Genomic DNA, 24699 nt, shown 5'->3' on the forward strand with positions numbered 1-24699 from the left:
CGGGCCGTCATGCACAAGCTTAATATAGAAGGTGCAGTTACACATGTGACCTGAGGTGGCAGTAGCGAGTATAAATATGTCAACGTCCATCTAGTCCCTTTAAAGCAGTGATTCTCAACCTAGGGGTCGGGACCCCCAAGGGGGTCGTGAGACGAATTTGGAGAGTCGCCAGATCATGTAGATAAAACATACATACTTCTTTTAGCGTATACTATAATATTTTATTGTTGCATGTTTGTGCTATTTTACCAGAGTGCCATTATATGTTTGTAATTGGATGAATTTTATTTTAGCCATTTGTTTTTTTCTTTGTTTTTTAAGAATTATGCAGGCTAATGTTCCGATTTCTCACGGTGTGACCCGGGCGGGGGGTTTAACTGTTATAATGGGGGTCGCGGCTCCAAAAGGTTGAGAACCACTGCTTAAAGGAATAGGCCACCGTTTTTACATACTGAGATATGTTCTTACCTAACCTTAGTCGAGTTAATATATCCCCGTCTGGTCTTTGTCCGTGCGCTCTGTCACGCAAACGGAGCACATACGCAGCCTCTCCCACATGTCATATAGCTCCAAAAAAGCTCACGATAGAAGCTACCAAGCTCTTCCACGTGTTCCCTATTTAAATAAAGTTACGTGAAGTGTTTTCATGCGAAGTATATTTACATAGAAATGTAACATGTTGATTTTATAAGCAGATAAAAAGGGGAACTATATTGTGAGGCGTAATGATACGAGGAGCACAGCGTCCGCGCAGTAACTCCTAAAGACTTCCCCGCTCACTTCCGTCAATAGAAGCTGCGTGACTTATACAGAGCCTTTTACAACAAGCAGAAAATATATTTTGGGAAAGTGCTGCGCAGTCCTGTGTCGTTGTCCGGGGTGAAATGGAAATCTGTGAAACATTACTACACTATATACTTTCTGCTTGTTATCACAGCCCGGCACGATGCACGTAAAAGGCATTGTTCACAAGTTATCCACGCTTCTTCAACTGTTCTCTGCTAGCTCTCTACAGCTCTCTGTGTAAATATACTTCGCATGAAAACACTTCACGTAACTTTATTTAAATAGGGAACACGTGGAAGAGCTTGGTAGCTTCTATCGTGAGCTTTTTTGGAGCTATATGACATGTGGGAGAGGCTGCGTATGTGCTCCGCTTGCGTGACAGAGCGCACGGACAAAGACCAGACGGGGATATATTAACTTGACTAAGGTTAGGTAAGAACATATCTCAGTATGTAAAAACAGTGGCCTATTCCTTAAAAGAAACGTTACTCTTAATTATTGTGAATAGAAAGTGAGCGGGTTCAGGGCAGTCCTGACCCCCACCTTTTGAATTAAGTTTAGTCCGACCACTCCATTCACAAGTGAGTCAACCCTGTCCAGTGTCCAGTTGACAATATTCAAATCTCTACTACATTGAAAAATAAGAGTGAGATAAGTGAGAGCCAACTAATCTTCTAACCTTTTCACATGGGTGGAATTTTGCACCATTGAGCTCTGCACTTTTGCTTCTTCTTCTTATTGTTGTGATGCAATAACAATTGTGTTGCGTTTGAATAAAATGACAATAATGTTCAGGAACCGCTGCTGTCAATCATATCCAACTGCCCCTGAAGAGCTCCATTCACACAGGTGCTGCAGGAGAAGTTCACGGCCTTCGCCACAGAGACGGGCAGCGTGGGGCAGGAGCGCGTGTCGGCGGTCAACCAGATGGTGGATGAGTTGATCGACTACGGCCACGCTGAGGCTGCTACCATCGCCGAGTGGAAGGACGCCGTTAATGAGGCCTGGCAAGACCTGCTGGAGCTGATGGACACCCGCGCGCAGATGTTAGCCGCCTCTCATCAGCTCCACAAGTTCTTCTCCGACTGCAGGGAGGTCAGTGGACAAAACACTCTCTGACTGAGCAGCTTTAGTGTAGGATCTGACGTTACCTGAGACCTACCCTCAGCTCTCTCTATCAGTGCTCATTAACCGCTAATTATCTGTGTGAATATTTAACTAGATAATTCATGTAAACTGCTTTAGGCTGCTCTCCTCCAGAGACGACCCATGCTGTTCCTGTCATTCAGGACGCTTGGGAGTCACTCTGCCGCACAACAGGGTTCTGCACGGTCAGGCTCAAAGGTCAGATCCAAGGTTTGGATCTGGACTGGAGTGTGCCAATTAATGATCTCTGCTCAAAAGTACAGATGTTTACTGGCAAATGAACATAGAGCGGCTTTACACACAACAGAAGACGCATGAACTCAGATTGTTTCTCGATCCATAAACTACATTTACCAGATCCTTGGCAGTTAAAAATTGCGAGATACTGATATGTGTTTCGGTAAACGCTCAATGAGTGGATCCACCGTGTCCATGTTTGCCCCCCCAGAGGCCCGGCTACAGCCTTGTCCTACAGTTCAAAGTGCCCAAACATTTGCCCACTCCTGTTTTGCAGATTCTGGCTCAGATCTCAGACAAGCACCGACGGCTCCCTGAGGTCCAGGCACGACAAGCCAACAGCAGCGCCCTCCAGAGGCTACTGCACGCCTTTGAGCAGGACATCCAGCACCTGGTCACGCAGGTATCCCCTCTCACTCACACACACACACTCACACACTCGAGTGCGAGTGCAAGCTGGAAAATAGGATCAAATAGAATCTAGTTATAGGTGGGCTACTGGACATGCATCTAATTGACCATTTGAAATCGCCTGTATTACAGTGATAAAGAGGTTCTAACTAACTCAGCGATTTCATTCTTCAAAATGAGGTGCAGCATGTTCATATTTACTGAGTTTTAGTTGGTGAAAGTTGTGTTTTTAAAATGGTGAGAACCAAAACCGATATTGGTTTAGTATGGGATATTTGGAATTGATATCTGATGTAGCATTTTATTCATGTTTTGGCTCCGTTATTAGTTTCGGATTGGTGCATCCCTACCAAAAATACTGCAGTATTTTCAATTCCTGTAAACTGTCCAGGGTCAGGCGCCCAGCGCCCCTTTTTAGGTCTATAAGACCATCGTGGGGATCGAGGCTCAGCCCTACATCTCCCACCGCTGCCCTATCAGCTACTCATCTGGACACAGCTCTTCTCACAGTTTAGAAGAAAAAAAGTATCGAAAGGAATTTTTTTCTGTATTCCGATGGCAGTTAGAGTGGAATCCCATACCTAAACCAGTCATGACCTCTTTTTTAGGCTGAGGTTACTGACATCATTGATAAACGGGCTTAGTGTTGTATGGCAATGGCATGTTTCTTTATTTTATTAAATTGGCCCCAAAGACGGCTATGCAACCCACTTGTGGGTGCTGACCCACCATTGAGAGGTCAGATCTAAACATAAGTAGACGCAATGGATATCATAACCTAAATGCCGCATTGCAGTCTGTGCAATTTAATGACTGTGACCATAAAGGTGTGAGGTCTGTGCATGCCCCGCCCCTCTCTCAGGTGCGGCAGGTGCAGGAGAATGCGGCGCAGCTCCGGGCCGTGTATGCGGGGGAGAAGGCTGATGCTATCGCCTGTCGAGAGCATGAGGTGATGATGTGCTGGAAGGAGCTGCTGACCTGCTGTGAGGAGTGCCGCGTACAGATCACCACAGAGGCCGACAAGCTGCGCTTCTTCAGCCTGGTGCGCGACAACATCATGTGGATGGAGTCTGTCATCTGCCAGATCGGCACAGGCGAGAAGCCCAGGTACACACCATGGAGTCGACATATATCCAATACATTTGATTTTCAAAATCAAAATTGATGTCACTGTAGGTCACAATATGAAACTACAATAAAAAACCTAAACATGTAAAGGTTTAAAGGGAAATCCAAAATGTTTCATGTGGTACCAAAACATAAACCCTGTGGAAAATACAGCATGTTGGCAGTTATCATAGTTACCAACACCTTTGCTCACAGGGATGTGTCCTCTGTGGAAGTCCTCATGAACTATCACCAGAGCCTGAAGAGTGAGGTGGAGGCCCGGCGCCACAGCGTGCTGGAGTGTGTGGAGATGGGCAAAACCCTGTTGGCAGCACGCAACCCTGCTGCACCAGAGGTGAGAGCCATGACCTACTCACTAACACATGACCTACTCACTAACACATGACACATGACACATGACCTACTCACTAACACATGACCTACTCACTAACACATGACACATGACACATGACCTACTCACTAACACATGACCTACTCACTAACACATGACCTACTCACAAACACATGACCTACTCACTAACATATGACCTACTCACTAACATATGACCTACTCACAAACACATGACCTACTCACTAACATATGACCTACTCACTAACATATGACCTACTAACATATGACCTACTCACAAACACATGACCTACTCACTAACATATGACCTACTCACTAACATATGACCTACTAACATATGACCTACTCACAAACACATTGTGACAACCAGGCACCCGTCTGTGCATGGTCAGTCACCTATACCCTCGCCTTCACCACACCCGGTTTACTCCCTTGTCCAGCCTCCCTCTCTGACCTCACACACAACGCCCATTTCTCCCCCTTCTCCTATTCGCTCCCCCTGTCCCCGCCGCCGGTTAAGCCTCCTGGGTTTGCGCTAGTAAAATGGCATACCTTTGCGGGACAGGGAAGTAGCAGCCTCGGATCCTGAGGGGTAGCAAAGCAACACTTAAGCACACTCCCAACGAGCGTGGTCAATTCTTCCACAAACAAGTCTTTGCTGAACCGGACCTACCGCTTCCTGGTTGCTACGTACGTCGGTGACGTCATTCCGCGCACCGCACGTACAGGTCCGCTTGGACTCTAGATTGTCCGTGAGTTTTCTTTCTTTGTGCCTTGATTGATGTATTATTCTGCGTTTTTGCTGTGGTTTCGAGCCTTGATAAAAGTATGCTGAAATAATACTGATGTTTACTGTAGATCACTCTGGTGCTGGCTAGACCGCACTTCCGCAATACGTCAGTGTGACGTCACTTAGTGCTCTCGCAGTACGTACAAGTTAATGCTTTTGTGTGTGTATTTTTGAAAAGGAAATGTTGGAAGGGACAAATTAAGCCAACCACAGTGTTTGTTTATTTAGATACGCTGTGGAGCGGAGGAAATTGGGGGGCACTTTCTGGCTCCTGTGGACTTTTTCCCTTTTTGAGTGGGGATTTATTTTGTGTACGGGGGGAAGAAAAATCTGAACACTACTGATATTATTTGGATATCAGTATTTATTTATAATACACACTTGCATAACCCACATGTTCTGTCTGTGTTGATGGTGTTCATAGTATGTCATATATACAAAAGGGTTTATGCCATGTAGCACATGCCCTTGTGAGGATTGTAGCATTGCAGCATTGTAAGGAAAACTCACCGATTATAACAAACCCCTTTATCCTATACGTCAGGAGGGAAACCTGACTGGCACCCCTAAAAAGAACTTAACAATCATAATAAAAATAAAAAACAAAAAGAATAACAAAGTGTCAATCCGTCACAACATGACCTACTCACAAACACATGACCTACTCACAAACACATGACCTACTCACTAACATATGACCTACTCACTAACATATGACCTACTAACATATGACCTACTCACAAACATATGATCTACTCACTAACATATGACCTACTCACTAACACATGACCTACTCACTAACACATGACACATGACACATGACCTACTCACTAACACATGACCTACTCACTAACACATGACACATGACACATGACCTACTCACTAACACATGACCTACTCACTAACACATGACACATGACACATGACCTACTCACTAACACATGACCTACTCACTAACACATGACACATGACACATGACCTACTCACTAACACATGACCTACTCACTAACACATGACACATGACACATGACCTACTCACTAACACATGACCTACTCACAAACACATGACCTACTCACAAACATATGACCTACTCACTAACATATGATCTACTCACTAACACATGACCTACTCACTAACACATGACACATGACACATGACCTACTCACTAACACATGACCTACTCACTAACACATGACCTACTCACTAACACATGACACATGACACATGACCTACTCACTAACACATGACCTACTCACTAACACATGACCTACTCACAAACATATGACCTACTCACAAACATATGACCTACTCACTAACATATGATCTACTCACTAACACATGACCTACTCACTAACATATGACCTACTCACAAACATATGACCTACTAACATATGACCTACTCACAAACATATGACCTACTCACTAACATATGATCTACTCACTAACACATGACCTACTCACTAACACATGACCTACTCACTAACTTATGCTCTGCTCAGATTAAGGACAAACTGGACAAGGTGGTTAGTAAGGAGCATGAGCTCTCTGAGAAGTGGGACAAGCATTGGGACTTCCTGCAGCAGTGTGAGTAGCTCGTCTCTTCACAGCCCCACACAGGACTTTTTGGACACTAATGCCTTGTTTCCAATAGTGCTGGAGGTGCACCAGTTTGCCCAGGAGGCAGTGGTAGCAGAGGCCTGGCTCACGGCACAGGAGCCCCTGCTCAACAGCTCAGAGCTGGGCACCAGTGTGGACGAAGTGGAGCAGCTGATCCGCCGCCACGAGGCCTTCCGCAAAGCAGCAGCCAACTGGGAGGAGCGCTTCAGCTCACTACGCCGCCTCACCTCGGTAAACTTTCATTATAGCACCTTAAATAACCTCCAGGATCCCTCTTAGGCATGAATCTCATCCATGTGCTCTGTATGCAGGTGGAAAAGCTAAAGGCGGAGCAGGGAAAGCTGCCGCCCACCCCCCTACTGGGCCGTAAGGTCTTCCTGGAGCCCCCAGACTCTCAAAGTCAGCCACCGGTGTCTCTTGTCACGAGACAAACCATTTATGAGCAAAATCAACCCAGCCCTCCCCCATCTGCCTCTGTGCGGCGCCTGGGCTCCCCGGCCCCTAACTACAGCTCTGTGGTAAACGGGCATAAGAGCACGCCCGACCCCCAACACAGTGGTAATGTTGGGGTTGTGGGGGTGGCTGTCGGGTTGGGTCAGCCTGCTCTATCATCCATTGCTTCCATTGCCACAGCAGCCATGCTGGTGTCAGCCAATCAGGCGCGGGAAAGCACCAGTGCTGTCAGGAGCCAAGTTTCAAAGTCTGTGAGCCCGCTCCTGACCGTTCGAGCCCCAGAGGAGCAGGGGCCCAGGTCTCAGTATCTTCGGCAGCCCAAGATCAAGCACCTGGATGACGCAGTCACCCCCCTGCTGGTGGCAAGCCGTCTGGAGAAGTCCCGTGAGCGAGGCAGAGACAGAGAGCCTGGCCCTGACAGAGCAGACGTCAACATCATGGCTGAAGTGGTCCTGCAGGAGCCCTGTCGCGAGAGACTGCACAGTGACCCCACAAGAGGGCCCCGGGGGTCCCGCACTGAGGGCCTCGCTCAGCCCCAGGCCCACAGCTACAAGATGGAGCGGCCCCTGTCTAGTGAGCAGTTGATCCAGGCACGCAGAGATGAGCTTCCCCAAGAAGTGTGGAGAGAGCAGGAGCGCAGGCGCACTCTGGAGAGGCAGACATCCAGTGAACACGAGGCTCCAGGGGGCCACGGGGGCCACGAGGCCCGGCGCAGAGAGCGGGATAGGCACAAACTGGAGCGACAGGAGTCCAGTGAGATGGACAGGGAGCAGTCTGACCGGCGCTCCGCTGGGGGGTCAGTGTTTTCTGTCGCACATTGGTCCAATAGGAACACTGTCTAACCTGTGTTGTTCCAGGGAGAAGAGGTCCACCATGGCCGACATCGTGGAGCAGCTCCAGGAGAGAGAAGCCGCTCAGGTCAGGTCTCAGCTGGTGGTGAGGCTTCTACTAATGGTTTGTTTGGCTCATGGTAACAGGTGTTCTGATGTCCCCAGGCCCGAGGGGAGGTGCCTCGTCTGCCTAACGGCCTCCCAGAGAAGTCTTCCCGGCAGGATCGTCCGCGAGCTCGGGACAGGCCTAAACCTCGACGCCGCCCTAGGCCCAAAGAGGGAGGGGAGCCCAGCAGGAGGTCTAGGTCTGCCCCAGCTCAGAGCCCGGCTGCTCCTCAGCCACCCGCGCACACTGCCCATCAAGAGGGATTCCTCTTCCGCAAGCTAGACATCGAGAGCATGAAGAAGAGCACCAACAGGTGGGTGTCCCGCATGTAGACAGCTGCGTGTCCTGCTTCTGCAACCACAGTCAAATAGTGTGTTCCTCACATATTGATTCATTTATTTATTATTTATTCATGAAATCAGATTGATGTTGAATATAGTTTATCAGGGGCGTGTCCAGACTTTTTTCATTGGCTCAGAGGTGGAGCCTGAGGATCAACTCACATTTTTAATCAAGGGCCTGATTTAACAGTTGCACATGTGCAAAATGGACAGTGCCTTCCTTTGATGACATTGAATAAATCATTGTGCTTACTGCAAAGTGCATATTTTGAGGTGGAGAAAATCCAGATACACTATCTGATATGATAAATATGAGGTTCAAACATATGAGAAGCAGTTTTAAACCTTCTGCAGGACGGACTACTGCAGCGTGTGCATTAATGTGGCGTTAACAATGAAAGGTTATATGGCATATTTAGGCTTTGTCCATACAAAGTTAACTAAATGCAAGAATATTTTATCAGTCCAGCATATCAGATCTGTTTACATGGCTCCATTGTTACAGCCTTTCCGCAACTTTTCCCAAAAACGAGGACATCACAGCGCTTGTGTCTGTGATCCATAATGTACTGCCCTTAGATAACTTTTACAGCACAATCCTCTGCTCCTCTGTCCCACAGCGAGCCACAGGTGACGAGGAGAAAACACGGCACTGCAAGAGTTTGACAGTTTTTCTGCTTTAGAAGAATAAGTTCACCTCCTCTTCTCTTCCAAATATTGTTCAGAAAGTGCTATCTACAACGCGTTCCAAATTATTTGATTTGGATTTTCTAAACTGTCAACTCAAATGACAAAAAATAAGAAACATATTTTTCAAGCCTTGAACTGTGAGAATAACATGAATGTGACTGAAATAAACTCCCAGTGATCACAGTATTTTATTCAAAAATAAATCTAATAAACAACTCAAAATCTACTGTTCCAAATTATTATGCAACTCATTATGTCAATACATTTTAAAGCTTGTAATTAACTGAAAATGGTCATTTGTTGAATTTGCAGCATTAGGAGGTCATATTTACAGAAATCAAAAGCTATAGAAGGTTTATGCACAACTGCAGCCTCTGGAGGGTCCTACACCGTGATCTTCGGGAGACTCCAGAGGCACCAGCAGCTTCAAATACCTGTATGCTGCTTTGTAGCATCTGTTCTCTTAATCTGATGTGTTTGTCTGGCAGAAACCGTCCTCAATGTGCCTTTATCTGCACAAACCCATGTGTGCTCTGAATCAGTATGATGATTCTGCTCCTTTTTTTGTGAAATATGAAAGGTTTTCATTCCTAGTCCAAGGCATTCAACTACGTATTTCACGCTTTTCATGTTGCTTGAAAATGATGATCTGCATAATAAAGTGGAACACCCTTTTTCAGCAGTTTTCCCCTTAACTGGGCTTAACCTGAAAACGAATCATCACAGGCGTCTGAGGTTGATGTCAGTGATTCAGAGCTCTGAGACACAAAACCATCCATGAGTTTCATTGAAAAACGTTGTACCTTTATGACACTGAAATACATAAATATACATAATAATTTGGAACATGGTGTACAGTCTTGTTCTACTTTCTTTGGTAGCGCCACAGCACTGGACACACACATTTACTGATGGTTCCGTGTATACAGAGAAAGTGGACGGGTTACTTTACCTGTGACTCGCTGATCTTGTTGAACGGGAGCGGTTCACAGCAGTCTTGTAAAGATTTCCGTGAAAACCGCAGGGTCTGATACAGGAGACGGCACGACTCAAGGCAAGGCAAGGCATGTGCTCTCACATTGGAGCTGCTGTATCTAATGATCGTTCAGGAATAACCCACAAAATCTCTGGCATTGATGTCAAGTTGTCCTGAGTTAATCAGGCCTATATAGAGATCACCACTCTGGTAAACTGGCATAGATGTGTGGCTGTTTCTCTATTGATATTATGAATAAACATGTATTTGATTGATAAAAGGATTAGAAGTAAAACTCTAAAATAAATCTATATTTTGAGTGGTCAATGAGACACGCCCCTGTAGTTAGTGTGGTCAGTGCTGCTGAATACTGTTGTTGAAGTCCCATCTATAACATGACTATTTGACTAGCGTGATGCTGCTGCTGTGGATGCATGCAGAGCTGATGCAGCGCATCGCCTCCTGGTGGCTGAACGTGTGCGGGTCATGAGGAGGTGGATTCAGCCCTGACCTCATCACTGCTGCTGCTGCTGCTGCTGCTTCCACTGCCCCAGAGCCATATGCTTTAAACAAAGCTGAAACAGAGTAGAGGCTGTGTCTGAAATCACAAACATCACAAGTTTTTATAAATAGTCACATTTATTTTCTACCATCATTAGGCACTCAAGCACTTTACATCAATCAATCTATCAATCAATGAAACTTTATTTATAAAGTGCTTTTCATACCGAAAGGCATCACAAAGTGCTTTACAGATTACAACATTTAAAACAATGCGCCTGGGACAACCTCCGGATACATACAAACATTACACACACACGCTTTTACCCCACTGACCCACAAACATACACACGCACGCACGCACACACACACAACTTTTTTCTCTGGAGTGGCACAGGAGGGGCACCTAGTTCTGCTGGGGTGGCACCCATAAATCAAAGATCTGCAGTTAAAACAAAAAATCCATGTCCCGCTTTCTGATAAATGTTTTAAACACATGGTTGAGACATTTTTTCCCTCTTCTTGTGAAACAATTGCTGAAACTAAATACTGTGTCCATGCCACGGTGGAAGAGAGGCTGGATTTGGCGACACTGAAGCTGGTCTTCCTAGTTTTGTCATTTCAGCCATAGCGCAATTAAAATGTGTTTGCTACCTGACGTGATGCAGCTTTTAAATCCTTACAAAACACAAACCCCGGGGGAACATTTACATACCCAAGTGTGACTAGACAGACTGGTACAACAACTACTAAAACACATTTAAAGTACATCATTGCAACAACAGCCATACTACTTGCTTCTGATAGCAAGAAAATACAAAAATAAAATGTATTTACAGCACTGCTTTGTCAAAAGTAGGACTAAGTCAGGGCCAAACCAGGACTTATCGAAGATAAGGACAAAAAAAAAAAAAAAAAAAAATATTAGAGCTACAATAGGACTGAACCACATCTAAACCAGCCAAAGGCCTGTGTGTGTGTGGCTATGGGGAGGGGGGTGGGGTGAGCAGTGTTGTCTGTTTGGAAGAGTGGGTGGTTGGGTGGGCGGGAACTGCTTTTAATCTGTAAAGCACTTTGTGTTACAACCTTGTATGAAAGGCGCTTTATAAATAAAGTTTTGATTGATTGATTTGAACACATTACATGTGAGGACTAGATTATGTATGTAGATTAGATTATGTATGTAGATTATGTATGTAGATTAAGAGTGGTGCGCACTGAATGGGTGCTGCTGCCGGATGCTCTCTCATCAAATGCAATTTCTCCATCTGTGAGATCAATAAAGTACCATCTTATCTTATCTTATCTTATCTTATGTCTGAACCAACTGAGACCGAGAGCAGTGCTGCTCAAACATGAGACTGCTCAGTGTGAGGAGGTCCTCACAGTTGAGAGGACAGACCAAGCGCCACTGGAGCCTCTGATCTCCTGCTCAGACCTCCAAGTCTCCTGTCTTCAGAGTTTAGCTATTTCACAGAGCCATGTCTTCATTTGAGCCTGGCCTGAGAGGTGATGGCGAAGCCTCAGACCATAGACTGTAAACAGTGCTAAGCAAAGCGTTGCGCCGCAGAACGACGTGAAAGTAGTCCGGGTAATGCTAAAACATATTGGTCATGGCTCAGAGAAGAATGCACCGCTGTCCCACCCTTCGTACGCATCAAACCGTTCCGGTTCTGAGTGGGGGGGCACCTGGCCTATTGGATTCTAGGCCACCCCCTAGACACGCCACTGTTCCCTCTCACTCATACACCAGCGTCCGACTCTGGAGGCAGGCTCTCACCTGCAGGACTGGAACCACCAACCTTCTGGTCACATGCTTTCTCTCTGCGCCACTATCGGCAGTTATACAGTACATGAACTGTTTCTGACACTCATTTCATTAGTTAGTAATGTTAGAGAAGCATGCTTTATTTGAATAGGTTTAATGAAAAGGCGTCTAAAACTAGCCAGTTGCTTTAAATGAAAGGTTCATCTCTCGGTGACTCGGCTCTGGCCTTGTTCACTCATTCTGCTGAAGCTGACTTTTTTCTAAAATAGAAATCTAATCTTATTCTATCAGTGTTTTCCAACCAGTGCTACAGAACCTTAGGGTCTTTCCAGATTCTCGTGATGTGTGGCTGTGTGGTTCTTACAACGTGATGAATACACAGTTTTCTGTGAGATTGTCTTGTTTTTCACCAAGTCAGAAAATATCCTCTAATATATGCTACAGAAGAGTGCACGTTGTCAAAATCACTCCAAAGAAAAGAAAAACTTAAAAAAATGTATTCTCATCTTGTGAAATGATCAAACCTTTAACCTAATGCCATCCTATGACATCATAATCTTATTTTGATTCTTAAATCTTTTGTCTCTTCTCACAATAGCCCTGCTCTGTCCTTAGAAACAGCACACGCTGCATGAGAGCTGCATGTTCACGTAGCCACAGCACTTTCTCATTGTAGTCTACAGAGAGGGTTCTAGTCCTGACTCCTGCTGAGGCGCACGAGCCAGACTGATCCTCCATGTTAACAGATACATGTGGATACAGTCTGGAATAGTCTGCCATTTGAATCTCGCTGACTCCGGCAAAACAGGTCTGAGCTCATTCTACACAATAGGACATGACTGGAACATGTAGGGGAGGAGAATACATCATTTTAACATGTTTAAACTCCGTATAGTCCCTTTAATTAATGATTTCTAAATGAGGTTTATGGTTGACAACAGCTGAAAGCATAATGTGCGTTGTTTGATGCTCACAGCTATAGGAAAAATACATCAACAAAGTTTCCCGGAGTACCCGGTTCGCTAACTGTCTGGAGGGTGTATGCCATTTGTTCTTATTATTTTTAGTTGTATAATGCGTTAAATGTAAAAACCACCAAGCCTCAGATTAGAGTCTAATATGGCCCAGTCACGAGGCTCACCAAGTTGCTCCGTCTAACTCAACACGTCTCATGAAGCTAAAGCGACCAGACCCAGACCTGTCAGCCTTCAGAACAGGAGCATCTGTGGCCGCTATCTTGTTTTTGGTGAATATTGTGTCACCTCTGCTGGATAAAGCAGATCTAGACCAATCAGCTTTTAGGAAGGTTGATGTTGATCTACTTAATGCACCTGAGCCAGGAACTGTGTTATTTCATAAAAAAAAAAACGAATGTAACTAGATGCTACTGTTGATGGATAAAGATAACATAACAACCCTAACCTAACCCTAACAATATAATAGTAAAACATAAAATATGTTAACAAATAATCCCACTATCAGGGTGAATCTGCCTCACCCTCCATTGTCTACAGTGTCTCTGTAGGGCACAATGAGAAAAGCGCATGTGCCACATCACCGCTCCTCCGGATGAGTGGAACACATGTGAACTGAACATGCAATATGACGGTAACATTACTGTGCATCTTCCACTGCTGCTCCTCCACGGGAAACCAGGGGGCGCTGTGGGAACTCTTCATGTTTCGGTATATGTGCAGCAACAGCACTCACATTAGAATCTTATCATATTAGTCGGAGTCAGTGGTGCTCCACATTGGCAAAGCCTTAATCCTGGCACAGAATATGAGCATGATCATAGAGAGGAAAAAGAAGCATTCTGACACATTATCAATCCCATTCTAAATACTGAATTGAGCGTGTCCCTGTTCTCCAGTGGAGGTGTGAGGAGACACTTTCACGTTGAAATGGGATTTAACCAACTGCCTTGTGTTGTGCTCCTGTCTCCCGTGCACGCTGTGGACCGTCCCTGTGCTCCTCTCCAAGGTAAGTGTGGTCGCCCCGCCGTGATCCCCCCCTCCCCCCGCCTGTTCCCCTCGTCCCCGACTGTCCCTGCCTGTCTCCGTCTCCGTTCGTGTGTGTGGTGTTGTTCCGGTGTTGTGGCCGCGGCTCGTGCACCTGTCCAGGCTGGACTCAGGTGAGTGTGGGCTCAGAGGTCGCTCCGCCCCCTAACCGCACCCTCTCTCTCTCTTTCCACAGCAGGTCCTGGGTTAACCTTTACTGCGTGTTGAACAAGGGGGAGTTGGGCTTCTTCAAGGACGCCAAGAGCACCGGCACGCCCTACAACAACGAGGCGGCGCTCAGCCTGTCACACTGTCAGTGTGACGTCACCAACGGATACAAGAAGAAGAAGAATGTCTTCACACTCAAGTGAGACACGTGTAGAGGAAGGCCGACTGCAGTGGCTGGGCCTTAAAGTGATAGTCTGTAAAGGCCTATTCGCACGGGATTAGAAAGACCTAGACCAAACCTGCCATGTTGGTCATTTTCATTTCATTTAGGGTAATTCTGCAAACTCTGAGGTCTCAAGGGTAATTCTAGTCCCGTGCAAATTGACGTATCAGAATTTGGAACAGGGCCCAGGCAGCCACCTAGGACGCCATCTACAGGAGGGGGTGCCGAATTGCACTTTAATTTTTGAACCCATGAGGTTCATGCTCCTGCCCATGTACAACATCGCTGATTTTCTGACATAACTTTGGAACAGAAAGTGTGCCTCTGGGGAGCCGTGTAAGATTGTGGTGAAAATTGGTAAAGTTACTTCAGAAGTAGAGGTTCCTCCTCCAACACAACCGTTGTGCACACTTTTCATGAAAAGAAAAGTGTGCTAACATGTTCTGATAATCATAATTAAAAGGATTGGGATAGAAAAACTATAGCATGCTATTTTGGTCAAGAAAAAGGCTTTGTGCGCTAGTGAAACAAATGGAAATGAATGTATATAAAAATAATTTATATGATTGATAATTATATTTTATTCTATTATTTTTTGGGGTGTGGCTGTGTAATGAAGTCTGAATAAGGGCAACATTGAGTCAAAACGTCTTTGTAACTGAGGATGTACCGATCCAACACTGGTATCAGTGTCAGAGCCGATCCTAGGGAAAAAAAATTGGTATTGGGCATCAGTTCCAAATATCCGGCCAGTAAAATAAAGTGGAAGAGGCATTTTCCATCATTTTCATATAATACAGTCTCAGAGATTCTTGTTGTGTATAGTAAAACATCTTATATCAACACAAAGTCGCTTTACTATAATCATCATCATTCACTGAATATAATAGAAAGTCCAACGTCACATAGATGTATGAGTACTAAACAAACATATTTTCTGTTATACAGGACAAAAGATGGCAGTGAGTTCTTATTCCACGCAAAAGACGAGGTAAGGCCTTTTCCTCGTCCTTTCCTCATCCTGTGCTAAAGCCATGTGAGACTCTGACGTCCTCTCCTGTCCTGCAGGACGACCTGAGGGCCTGGGTAGGCAGCATCAGCACCAGTATCTCAGAGCACCAAGAGATTGGCAGATGGGGCCAGCCTCAACCCACTACCTCATCCACCGACGAGGGCACGCGGCAGGAGGGCAGCAAGGCCGATAACCGCTCCGACCGGGGGCCCGACCGGGGGCCCGAGCGGGGTTCCGAGCGCGGGTCCGACCGGGGGCCCGAGCGCGGATCCGACAGGGGCTCTGACCGTGGGCCCGAACGCGGGTCTGAGAGGGACAAGGACCGAGGAGAGCGCTCAGAGAAAACTGCAAAATCTGAGTCTAAACGCTCGGACAAGTCCAGCAAGAAGAAGTGAACCAGAGATGATTCGACTATGGTTCTGGTCCCGCTATGAGCCTCCTCGATCCCTGGGCTATCAGCAGAGGACGGAGGGGGACAGGCAAGGACAGGGGAGCAAGGCGTGTCTCCAGGAGAACATTGTCCCAGCGCTCCTCAGCCTGGAGTGAACCGGGAGTAGCTTCATGTTTCCTGTTTGTTTTCTGTGATCTGAGCAGTGTCTGTTTGAGTCCGTCACTCTGAGTGAGAACATGTCTCTGGTCGTATTAAGTTGGAGTTGGACACCTGGAGGACATGAGTGAGAATGAGGCTCTGTCCATGGAGTGGGACCATGGTTTAAATCTCACTAAACTCTGTCTTTAACTTGACTTGAATCAAGTCCCTGTGTTGGTCTTTTTTTTTTTTTTCTCAGACGGTACTTGTCTCACACCAGTCTTGAATTATGTCTTTGGGCTTCCTCTAGGCCTCCTGCCTAACTCTGTCCAGTCTGCTCCTTCATGTTCATGCCGAAACCCATCAGTCCTAGCGACGCAAAACATCTCACTTGACTTTGGCAACTTAGCAGATTAATATGTTTAAACTAGATTTTTCTAAAGGGCCCTCTTAATAAATTACTCTCCTGCACCACCTCCTCAGCCACCTCCTCCACCATTTCCTCTACCACCTCCTCAGAACCATCTCCTCCTCCACCACCTCCTCAGAACCATCTCCTCGTCAGAACCATCTCCTCCTCAGAACCATCTCCTCCTCCACCGCTTCCTCAGAACCATCTCCTCCTCCACCACCTCCTCAGAACCATCTCCTCGTCAGAACCATCTCCTCGTCAGAACCATCTCCTCCTCAGAACCATCTCCTCCTCCACCGCTTCCTCAGAACCATCTCCTCCTCCACCACCTCCTCAGAACCATCTCCTCGTCAGAACCATCTCCTCGTCAGAACCATCTCCTCCTCAGAACCATCTCCTCCTCAGAACCATCTCCTCCTCCACCGCTTCCTCAGAACCATCTCCTCCTCCACCACCTCCTCAGGACCATCTCCTCCACCCCCTACTCAGAGCATCTCACTCTTTATGTTCTCGAGCTGACCCACTGACTGACACACTTCAGTTAAAAGCACAAATTTGCCGCTGTCTGGTGGAGACCATCTCTTGCCGAGCGTGAGGAGGTGACCAGGGCTTGTTCTCACAGCTCCCATGATCTTCGGGCGTTTTGAGTTGAGTGACTTTGGCATCTGCTGTCAAGTGTTTGGTTTTGTTCCCATCATTGCATCATCTTCATTAGAGCCGCTTAGTATCACTGTCAGGATCCAACAGGCTGGAGTTTACAGAACCTTGTATTCAACATATGAAAACCAGATCAAATTCAGCCATTTTAAATTCAAAATGCTGTACATGTTGGACACACTGTCCAGACCAAGCCCCAAACGTACCCCTACATTTTGCTCATTTTAGATACTTTTGCTATGAAATGTGTTATCCTGTCGTGTTAATATGAAATCGCTTTTTTTGTTAGTAAATTATAAGAAGCAGAGCAAAATTGTCAAGGTAACCAAGGCAAACCGGGCCTGCGGTGGAAAGCGTGAACTGCAGCCTCACTCTACAAGGTCTGCACGTCCCGTCGCATCAAAATGTCGCTTCACAGAGAGAGTCACTCTTTGCGCACCTTTTCGATCTCCGATGCACCCTCAGTCTGCGTTGCTGCCGCTGCCCCGAAGAGGTCACGAGCCCCACGTTGAAGGCCCCTGGGCTAGCCTCCACAATAAGGGGTTTCCTCCAGAGATGCATCATTTCACAAACCTTCTTCTCACACTCTGCAACAACATTCACATTTTAATTAGCTCCTGCAGCCTCTTGAACTCAACTATACTGAACAATATGGTGAGGTTTTGTCTGAAGAATTTATTGATATCAAATGTGAAACTTTTTAAAGCAGAACTAAGTGACTTTTGCCCCTACAGGCCATAAGCGTCACTGCATGCTGTTGTTTTTTTGTGTGTTTTTTTTATTGTCCGTGAGAGTAAATACTACGCTGACAGAAAAGACAAAGGGACAGAGGGATATTGGACTTTGTGCCACAACTCAATTACACAATGGAAATATTTTTTTTCACTCGGCTGTAAATACTGTTTAAGTGGTGCTAGCCCGCAATTAGCTTTGCCCGTTAGCTTCTTCTTCGTGATTCCACTAGCGTGTATTGGTTTTCTGGCCAGTGGGACATGAAAGACCCCTCAATCATCCCATTAACACTTGTATTACCCCCAGAGGGACTACGGAAAGGATTTATTACGGTAAACAAGTTACTTAGTTCTGCTTTAACAAAAAGGTAGTAGTTTTTTGATGCAGATTTGATTTCAGCACAAACTAGTTTATTCAAAGACAAAACGCAATATCTAAACTCCCTTCTGAATATAGTATGTGTTTTAAATAAATTTTAATAAATCCATACATTTCCATCTGGCTCTATCCATAAATCCTAATTTGTCCTTGGAATGATTTGCACTTGGAGGCGCTGGTTTGCATAAGAACATTTCATGATAGAACACATGTTGGACCTGCAGACATCTTGCGTAGTGTGATTTCTGCTCAGGCAGTAGGGCTCTTCCAGCTCCGTACCCCTCAGTCTTCCGAGCACCACCCTTGACCCCGACCCTCCCCAGCAAATCGCATAGACCTGCACATGTGTGGGTCCTATGTTCATAAGCCATAGCGCCCCCTATGGGCTGAACGGAGATGTTTGGACAGTAGGACCTCATTCTCACTGCATCCCTGCTCGCACTCCCGAATGTCCCTGTCCCAATCTGTCTTATTTTTCTATGAACTGGAGCTATGACCCAAATATGTCTCCATTGTCACACTCGGGCTGCCTTATGTCCACAGCACTCGAAGCATCCAAACGTTCTGAACAGTCCATACCCCGGTGGAGGGCAGCTCTGTTTCTATGGTCACATTTTCTGTCAATGGGCCATTCTACAAAAGCGCTGCCATTTGGTCACTGATATTGAAAAATAAAAGTTATGGTTCATTGGCAGTGTTAATTTTGCAACTAAAATGTCTCAACATCATTTTAGTCAAGGTCATGTTTTTTTGCTGACTAAAAGTAAATGAGAAGGAGTGCATGACTACTAAAACATATGAACCTCAGTGACACAGAGCCTCACATCATCATCATCATCATCATCTCGTGTTGATGAGTGAGAAGCTCCATGAAATTAGATCAAATATGTTTGAATAAAATGATAACAAATGCAAGGTTGACTAAATAGTGGAATAGTTGAAATGTACATGAAGGGTTAGGGTTAGGTACATGAACTTTTCCGTTGACAAAAACTTGACTAAAAGTGAATTCAAAATCAAAACGGGTCAGAAGTTATATCCAAAGTTATAACACATTCTCTTTTGTGACAGAGTACATTTTGACAGTGGTTATTTGTTATTTGCTGTTCCTATTCACACGGGAAAGGGATGACCATGGACCTCGGTAAAACTGACCCCATGGACATTAGGCATGTCAGTAATTCACTTGTCTTTTTGATGGAAACTGATAAGACAGAATAATGACACAATGCTTTTATTGATTTGGGTTGCTGACGTTACTTTTACTTTAGGACATAATTATTCGATTGATACCAGTTTTCAAATTTTTCAAAATTCTGTCAATTTGCACTGGACTAGAATAACCTGAGGGAAATACTGTCGGTGCTTGGTCAATGTTGCGTAAAGTTGTGCGTGCGTAAACACGGGGAGTTTGGACATAAACGTGAAGTATTTCCAGCATTTTAAGGCTCTTTAAACACCACAGCAGCAGATGCAGTGTTATAAACGTCACCGTGACGGACACATGCCATTTAAGCCAGTGTGTTGCGCTTAGCTTATTTTTTTTTATTATGGAACAAAGGTTTTGATGACTGCACTACAGAGATGGTATGGACGACGTACAGCAATAGCCATTGTGATAAAAAGTGATTTCAATGAGTGACTACACTGACCAACAAACAGTATCTATTTGTGGGCGCATTCCTCAGGCACAAGCTCAAGTTTTTATTTCGACTAGGTGTTACAATTCTACTTAACAATGTTTTCAGATTGTGATTTCCTTGCAGTTCTGGCTCATTTGCACTGATGTTTGACCGATGTAAGTCCCAACTTCCGGACTCTGACCATGTTTGCGCATGTGCAGCCCGCCTCAACATTGACCTTGCTCGTATTTCAGAAGTCCTTGGTTAAAAACAGGGGAACCTTCAAAATAATCGACACGGCAGATTTGTACAGATACTCTGAGGGCGTCAGTCATTTTCACTTTTCACCTGAGGTCTTGAGGTCAGTGATCACATCCTATGACAGTGGTTCTCAGACTGTGCTATGTGTAGAGGTGGTAACTCCAGCGTGGCAGTTAGCCTCTTTCTACACAGCAGGCTCACTCCAGAACAATAGGTGGCGCTGTGCAGATCTGCTGTCAAATGGCTCTGACTCTGGCTCATGGCGAGGAAGGTTTGTCCCTGTCTGTTGTTGTACGGGGAGAATTCAGACGTACTTTCTACATTGAATACTTAAAGTGATAGTCTGTAAGTTCAAAAGTAATAGATTGTGTACAATTTGCTGCCTGGGTTTGCAATTTGACCTAAGTAATATTAAATTGTTATTTATTTCTATCGTCCCTCCCTTTGCTGAGTTTGGCAACTAATGAGAATCCCCAGTGCCATCACTTTGACCAATGAGACGAGCTTTCCTGTGACCGGCCTGTCAGGTCCATTCAGGAGGGGAGGGGGAGGGACCTTGATTGTTTACTTTGAAATCTGTCACTCGCTTTGATCTTACAGACAATCACATGAAGTAATTTATATAGCAAATACTTCAGTACTTTATCTTCAGTTTTTGACTGAGGTACTTTTATTGGAGTAATATACCTTCACCACCACTGGGTCAGTGTCCCACTTTAGGTGGTTCTCAGGGTCATCCGCAATTTGGGATTTTATTCATTGTAATCAGAGATTATGTCATTATTTATTTATTTATTGACCTTTATTTAACCAGGATAGTCCCACTGAGATTAAGAATCTCTTTTTCAGGGGAGTCCTGGCCCCAGAGAGGAATCATTCATGCTTTGATCATGCATTTAAAGCCACACTAACATTTTAGCCAAGAACAGACAAGCATGTATTTTATTACACATATTTTTATGGTTAAAAAAACAATTAAAAAACAAACATCGGTGTTTGCTGTAGGCGAACAGACCTGACTGTGACCAAATATTAGGTCCTCATTGCCCATAACAAAAATGTCCGCCAGGTCTGCCAAACGACATGCTTTTTCAAAGATATTTCAGACATGTTGTCTGGGAGTGAGCGTGATCTCAATGATTTCCTGGTGATCGACGTTTGGCCCCCAGAGAGGAGGAGAGGCTAAATGCTAACAACATCTTTGGTCTATTTGTGTGACTGAGCGCACACACAAAGCATCAACTTACTGTACAAAAAGAACATTTTCTATTAAAACTTTATTTACATAAAGACAGCAAACATTGTTTTACCACAACAACTTTCATTTTTTCATTTATTTTTTTCCTGTTTTACAAATGGTTGATTTGATCCTGACCCAGGCCTGGTGGTAGGCCTATTTGTTGGAAGGTAAAATATTTTAAAAGTTTGAGAACCACTGTCTTCTGCATTTAGGAAAGACTTCCTAAAATGTATGTGAAGGGGTGTTCACGGTGAGGCCGACCAACCCCAAAAATGAATCCAAATGAGATCAGAGTATGCAAGCACGACACTATCTCCTGTCTCTGTTCGACAGATAAAGGAACTTGACCTTGACACAATCCCTCCCAAAAATATGTTTTTTTGCATTCTCTGTCGACGCTTATCAAAATAGTGCCTCCACCATACGAGCCAGCCCCTGCCCTCCATCTGGGATTCTGCAACATCACATTTCTCCACTGTGAGATGAATGAAGTCTAATCCTATCTTTAGCACGTGGAACCTCTTTGTATTTGTATCTGATTTCACATGTTCAGGCGCTGTTGGTGTTTCTACAAACCACTACGGACATTTTCCTTTGGAGTTTTATATGATTTTTGTAATGCATCTCAACTAAGTGTGAATGCCAGATCAATGCAATGATGGATTTGCATGTTGGACACAAGCCGAGCTGAAGGGGACACGAGGGACACGTCCTCTGGAGACACAGCTCCTCTGGTTCTTCTGTTCTTACAGCCATCAAACCAATAAAGACCTGTGGATTTCTCTTTGTGTTGTCCTGTCTCTAGCATTACTCACAGTGGCTCTATGTCAATGGATCTGAACTGAAGTTCTAAACAACAGCAACAAAAACAAAAACTGTACGAAGTATGAATACATAAATGAAATGAACTGCAGACTCAATCCATTATATTTAGGAAACGTTAAAGACAGCACCAAACATTCCCCCAATGACCAGGTCCACACAGGAAACACCACTCCAGCAGTGGGAAACTAAAGAATGACCAGGGCCCATCCCATCAACAAAAAACATGCACAATAGGCACAATATTGTTTCTATTTTTCAGTATACCTGAAAATATGACTTGTTCATGTTATGGCGATGTGAAAACAGGATGTAAGCTCCCTCTCTCCTGGTTTAATTTGCCTAATTGATTGACTGCGGAATTCTTCCGCAGTCAATTATTGATTTTCATGTTCTTTATTATTTTTCCTCTTCCATCTTTTTCTGGATTTTCGCCAGCACTTTCATGCTTTGTGCAATTTATGCAAGATATGCATCAAAATCGTAATAAATTATAAGCCAAAAACAAGTAGGATTTACATTACTGAGCACATTAGGAGCTGCATATTGGATCAGAGGGGGTTTGGCACCACCCCACCATCAGTACCTATTGAAAATGTGGGAGGGCACTCTGAAGGGGGGGTTTGGGGGTCCTCCCCCAAGAATTTTTTTAAAATTCAGATATGATTTCCTGCAATCTGGTGCATTTTAGATCATCAATAATAATTTTAGCTGGTCTATTTACTGCTGTTAAAGAATTATATTTCTGGGCCCCTTTCAAATTGGGGCCTCTCAGCAAATGCCCAGAGGCCCCTTCATCGTTACAGCCCTGCCAAAAGATACTATGACACAAAGCATTGTGCATAATTAAGGACAGTCAGTAACATGCAGCTCAGAAACAAATTTAAAACATCCCCCGCTCTGAAGTCAGTGATAAGTTTAACTCGTGTTTCCTGTTATTATAATGTATTCATTTTATATTAGTCAATTAAAAATATATATTTAAACTTGGCATCACTTTTAAAAACATTTATGTTAGGCATTGTTTGACTTCTATTTCAGTGTTTTTAGTTATCTCTGTTTCTCTGCGTCAGTCATAATTATTACCAACAAAAAGCAAGTAGCACAAGCTTTAGAAAATCTGAAAATTTGATCCCTGTATTTTACCGTATGTTAGAGGATGCTTGATGATAAAACTTTGAATATGATTAATAACTACTCTTTCTCTGCTTATCTCTCCCTCGTGCAAGAGGGGGGAAAAAAACTTAAGTGAAAGAGGTCTAGCTTCGGCGCGATCTCCTCTGTAACTGTTGTTTATTAGGCCTATTTCATTAGGACTTTTATTTCTCAAACTCATTGCCTTATGCTGCTCACTTTGAGCTCCCCGTGGAGCTGCAGCCGAGCTGCGGTGGAGGGAGGTGACCGGGGCGGAGGAGGAGGCAGGCGGCGCGGTGATGTCGCTTCAGAGGCGGCCAAGAGTGGAGTGAGCTGAGTGAACAGGTGGAAGATGTGAGTGTCGGGGCTCCTGTAGCCGCCTTGTCACTCACGGAACCCACGCGCCTTTTTCTCTCCCATGGCCCGGGAGAGCTGGCGCTGGGAGCGTTCGGGCGCTCTCTCGCTGTTTCCCGGAGCCGCGCTCTAAAACCCCTTTTCCACAGGCCGCGCTCACATCCTGCATCACGTGCATTCGCAGTCCCTCTGCCACTCCTCTCTCCATCCGCCCCACTCCAGCAGTGACTTTTGTTTTGCAAAATAAGCATGCACATCTAATACAAAAAAGGAGCCGTTCACCTCCGCGAACCCGTTCATATATCGTCCACTGTAAAGACTCGTTCAGAGCCGGATCGTTCGCGACCGACACATCACCAGAGGAGCCTGGACAGGCACACAGACAAAATAAAGCGTCTGCAGCCGCTCACTGCAAAAAGTCAGAAAGTCAGTAGGCTATGTCTTGGTTGAGCGTGTGATATGAGGAGTGTGGCGTGAGAGCGTGTGAAGGCACTCAAATGCGTGTGTCTCACGGTGAAAGCGTTGGCAGCCCTGCACATAGCTCCTAATCACCGGTTAGTTAGCATCAGAGGTCCCTATGCTAAAGTGGCCATGATAGTTAGCATCAAGGCTCCTTTTCCTAACTACTTCCTATAGTCAGGGACCCAAACTCTCAAAATGTCTTTAAATTGGGTTTAACCTGACACCGTCTGATATATGCTTTATTTGTGTTTTTTCTGTTAACTTTGACCCTAAGGACCAATAATCGGAGGGTCTGCTCTGCTGGAAATATTGCGGAAAAAAATTGTGGCCATTTTAGTGCATGCACCCTGTATTTTTATCAGAAAAATGTGAAAAACGACTTTTTTCCCTCAAATCCTCAGTGGGTTGAGTAGGCTGTCAATAAATGCATCCCAGATACACAGAACACATGTGCTGAGAACATCCACTGGAAAAATCGCTCTAAAAACACATTTCTACACATTTTTGCATCAATTTAATACAAAAAAATGTGTTGTTTTCTCACTTTTTTCCAATATTTGTAT

General features: G+C 44.9%; 1 protein-coding gene and 1 long non-coding RNA gene across 3 annotated transcripts in view; one reads left to right on the forward strand and one right to left on the reverse strand.

Moving 5' to 3' along the window:
- Positions 1-16463, forward strand: part of sptbn4b (spectrin, beta, non-erythrocytic 4b) — an 84943-nt gene extending 68480 nt beyond the window's left edge. The window contains exons 32-43 of one of the 2 annotated variants that reach the window (XM_079558989.1): positions 1636-1881; positions 2447-2572; positions 3443-3687; positions 3904-4042; positions 6348-6432; positions 6500-6696; positions 6777-7714; positions 7776-7836; positions 7914-8167; positions 14327-14497; positions 15470-15512; positions 15590-16463. In XM_079558989.1, the coding sequence (XP_079415115.1) occupies positions 1636-1881; positions 2447-2572; positions 3443-3687; positions 3904-4042; positions 6348-6432; positions 6500-6696; positions 6777-7714; positions 7776-7836; positions 7914-8167; positions 14327-14497; positions 15470-15512; positions 15590-15928 (2844 nt within the window). In that variant the 3' untranslated portion in view covers positions 15929-16463. The remainder of the gene's footprint in view (positions 1-1635; positions 1882-2446; positions 2573-3442; positions 3688-3903; positions 4043-6347; positions 6433-6499; positions 6697-6776; positions 7715-7775; positions 7837-7913; positions 8168-14326; positions 14498-15469; positions 15513-15589) is intronic. The other variant, XM_079558990.1, reaches the window with a different exon arrangement.
- LOC306965785 lies at positions 16464-16958 on the reverse strand. Its single transcript, XR_013793067.1, has 3 exons — positions 16883-16958; positions 16740-16820; positions 16464-16685 (listed from the first exon to the last, which is right to left on the reverse strand). It is a non-coding gene; the product is annotated as an uncharacterized lncRNA (long non-coding RNA).
- Positions 16959-24699: the final 7741 nt, after the last annotated feature.

Source organism: Gobius niger (assembly GCF_951799975.1).
Source record: "Gobius niger genome assembly, chromosome: 1".
Classification (NCBI taxonomy): domain Eukaryota; kingdom Metazoa; phylum Chordata; class Actinopteri; order Gobiiformes; family Gobiidae; genus Gobius; species Gobius niger.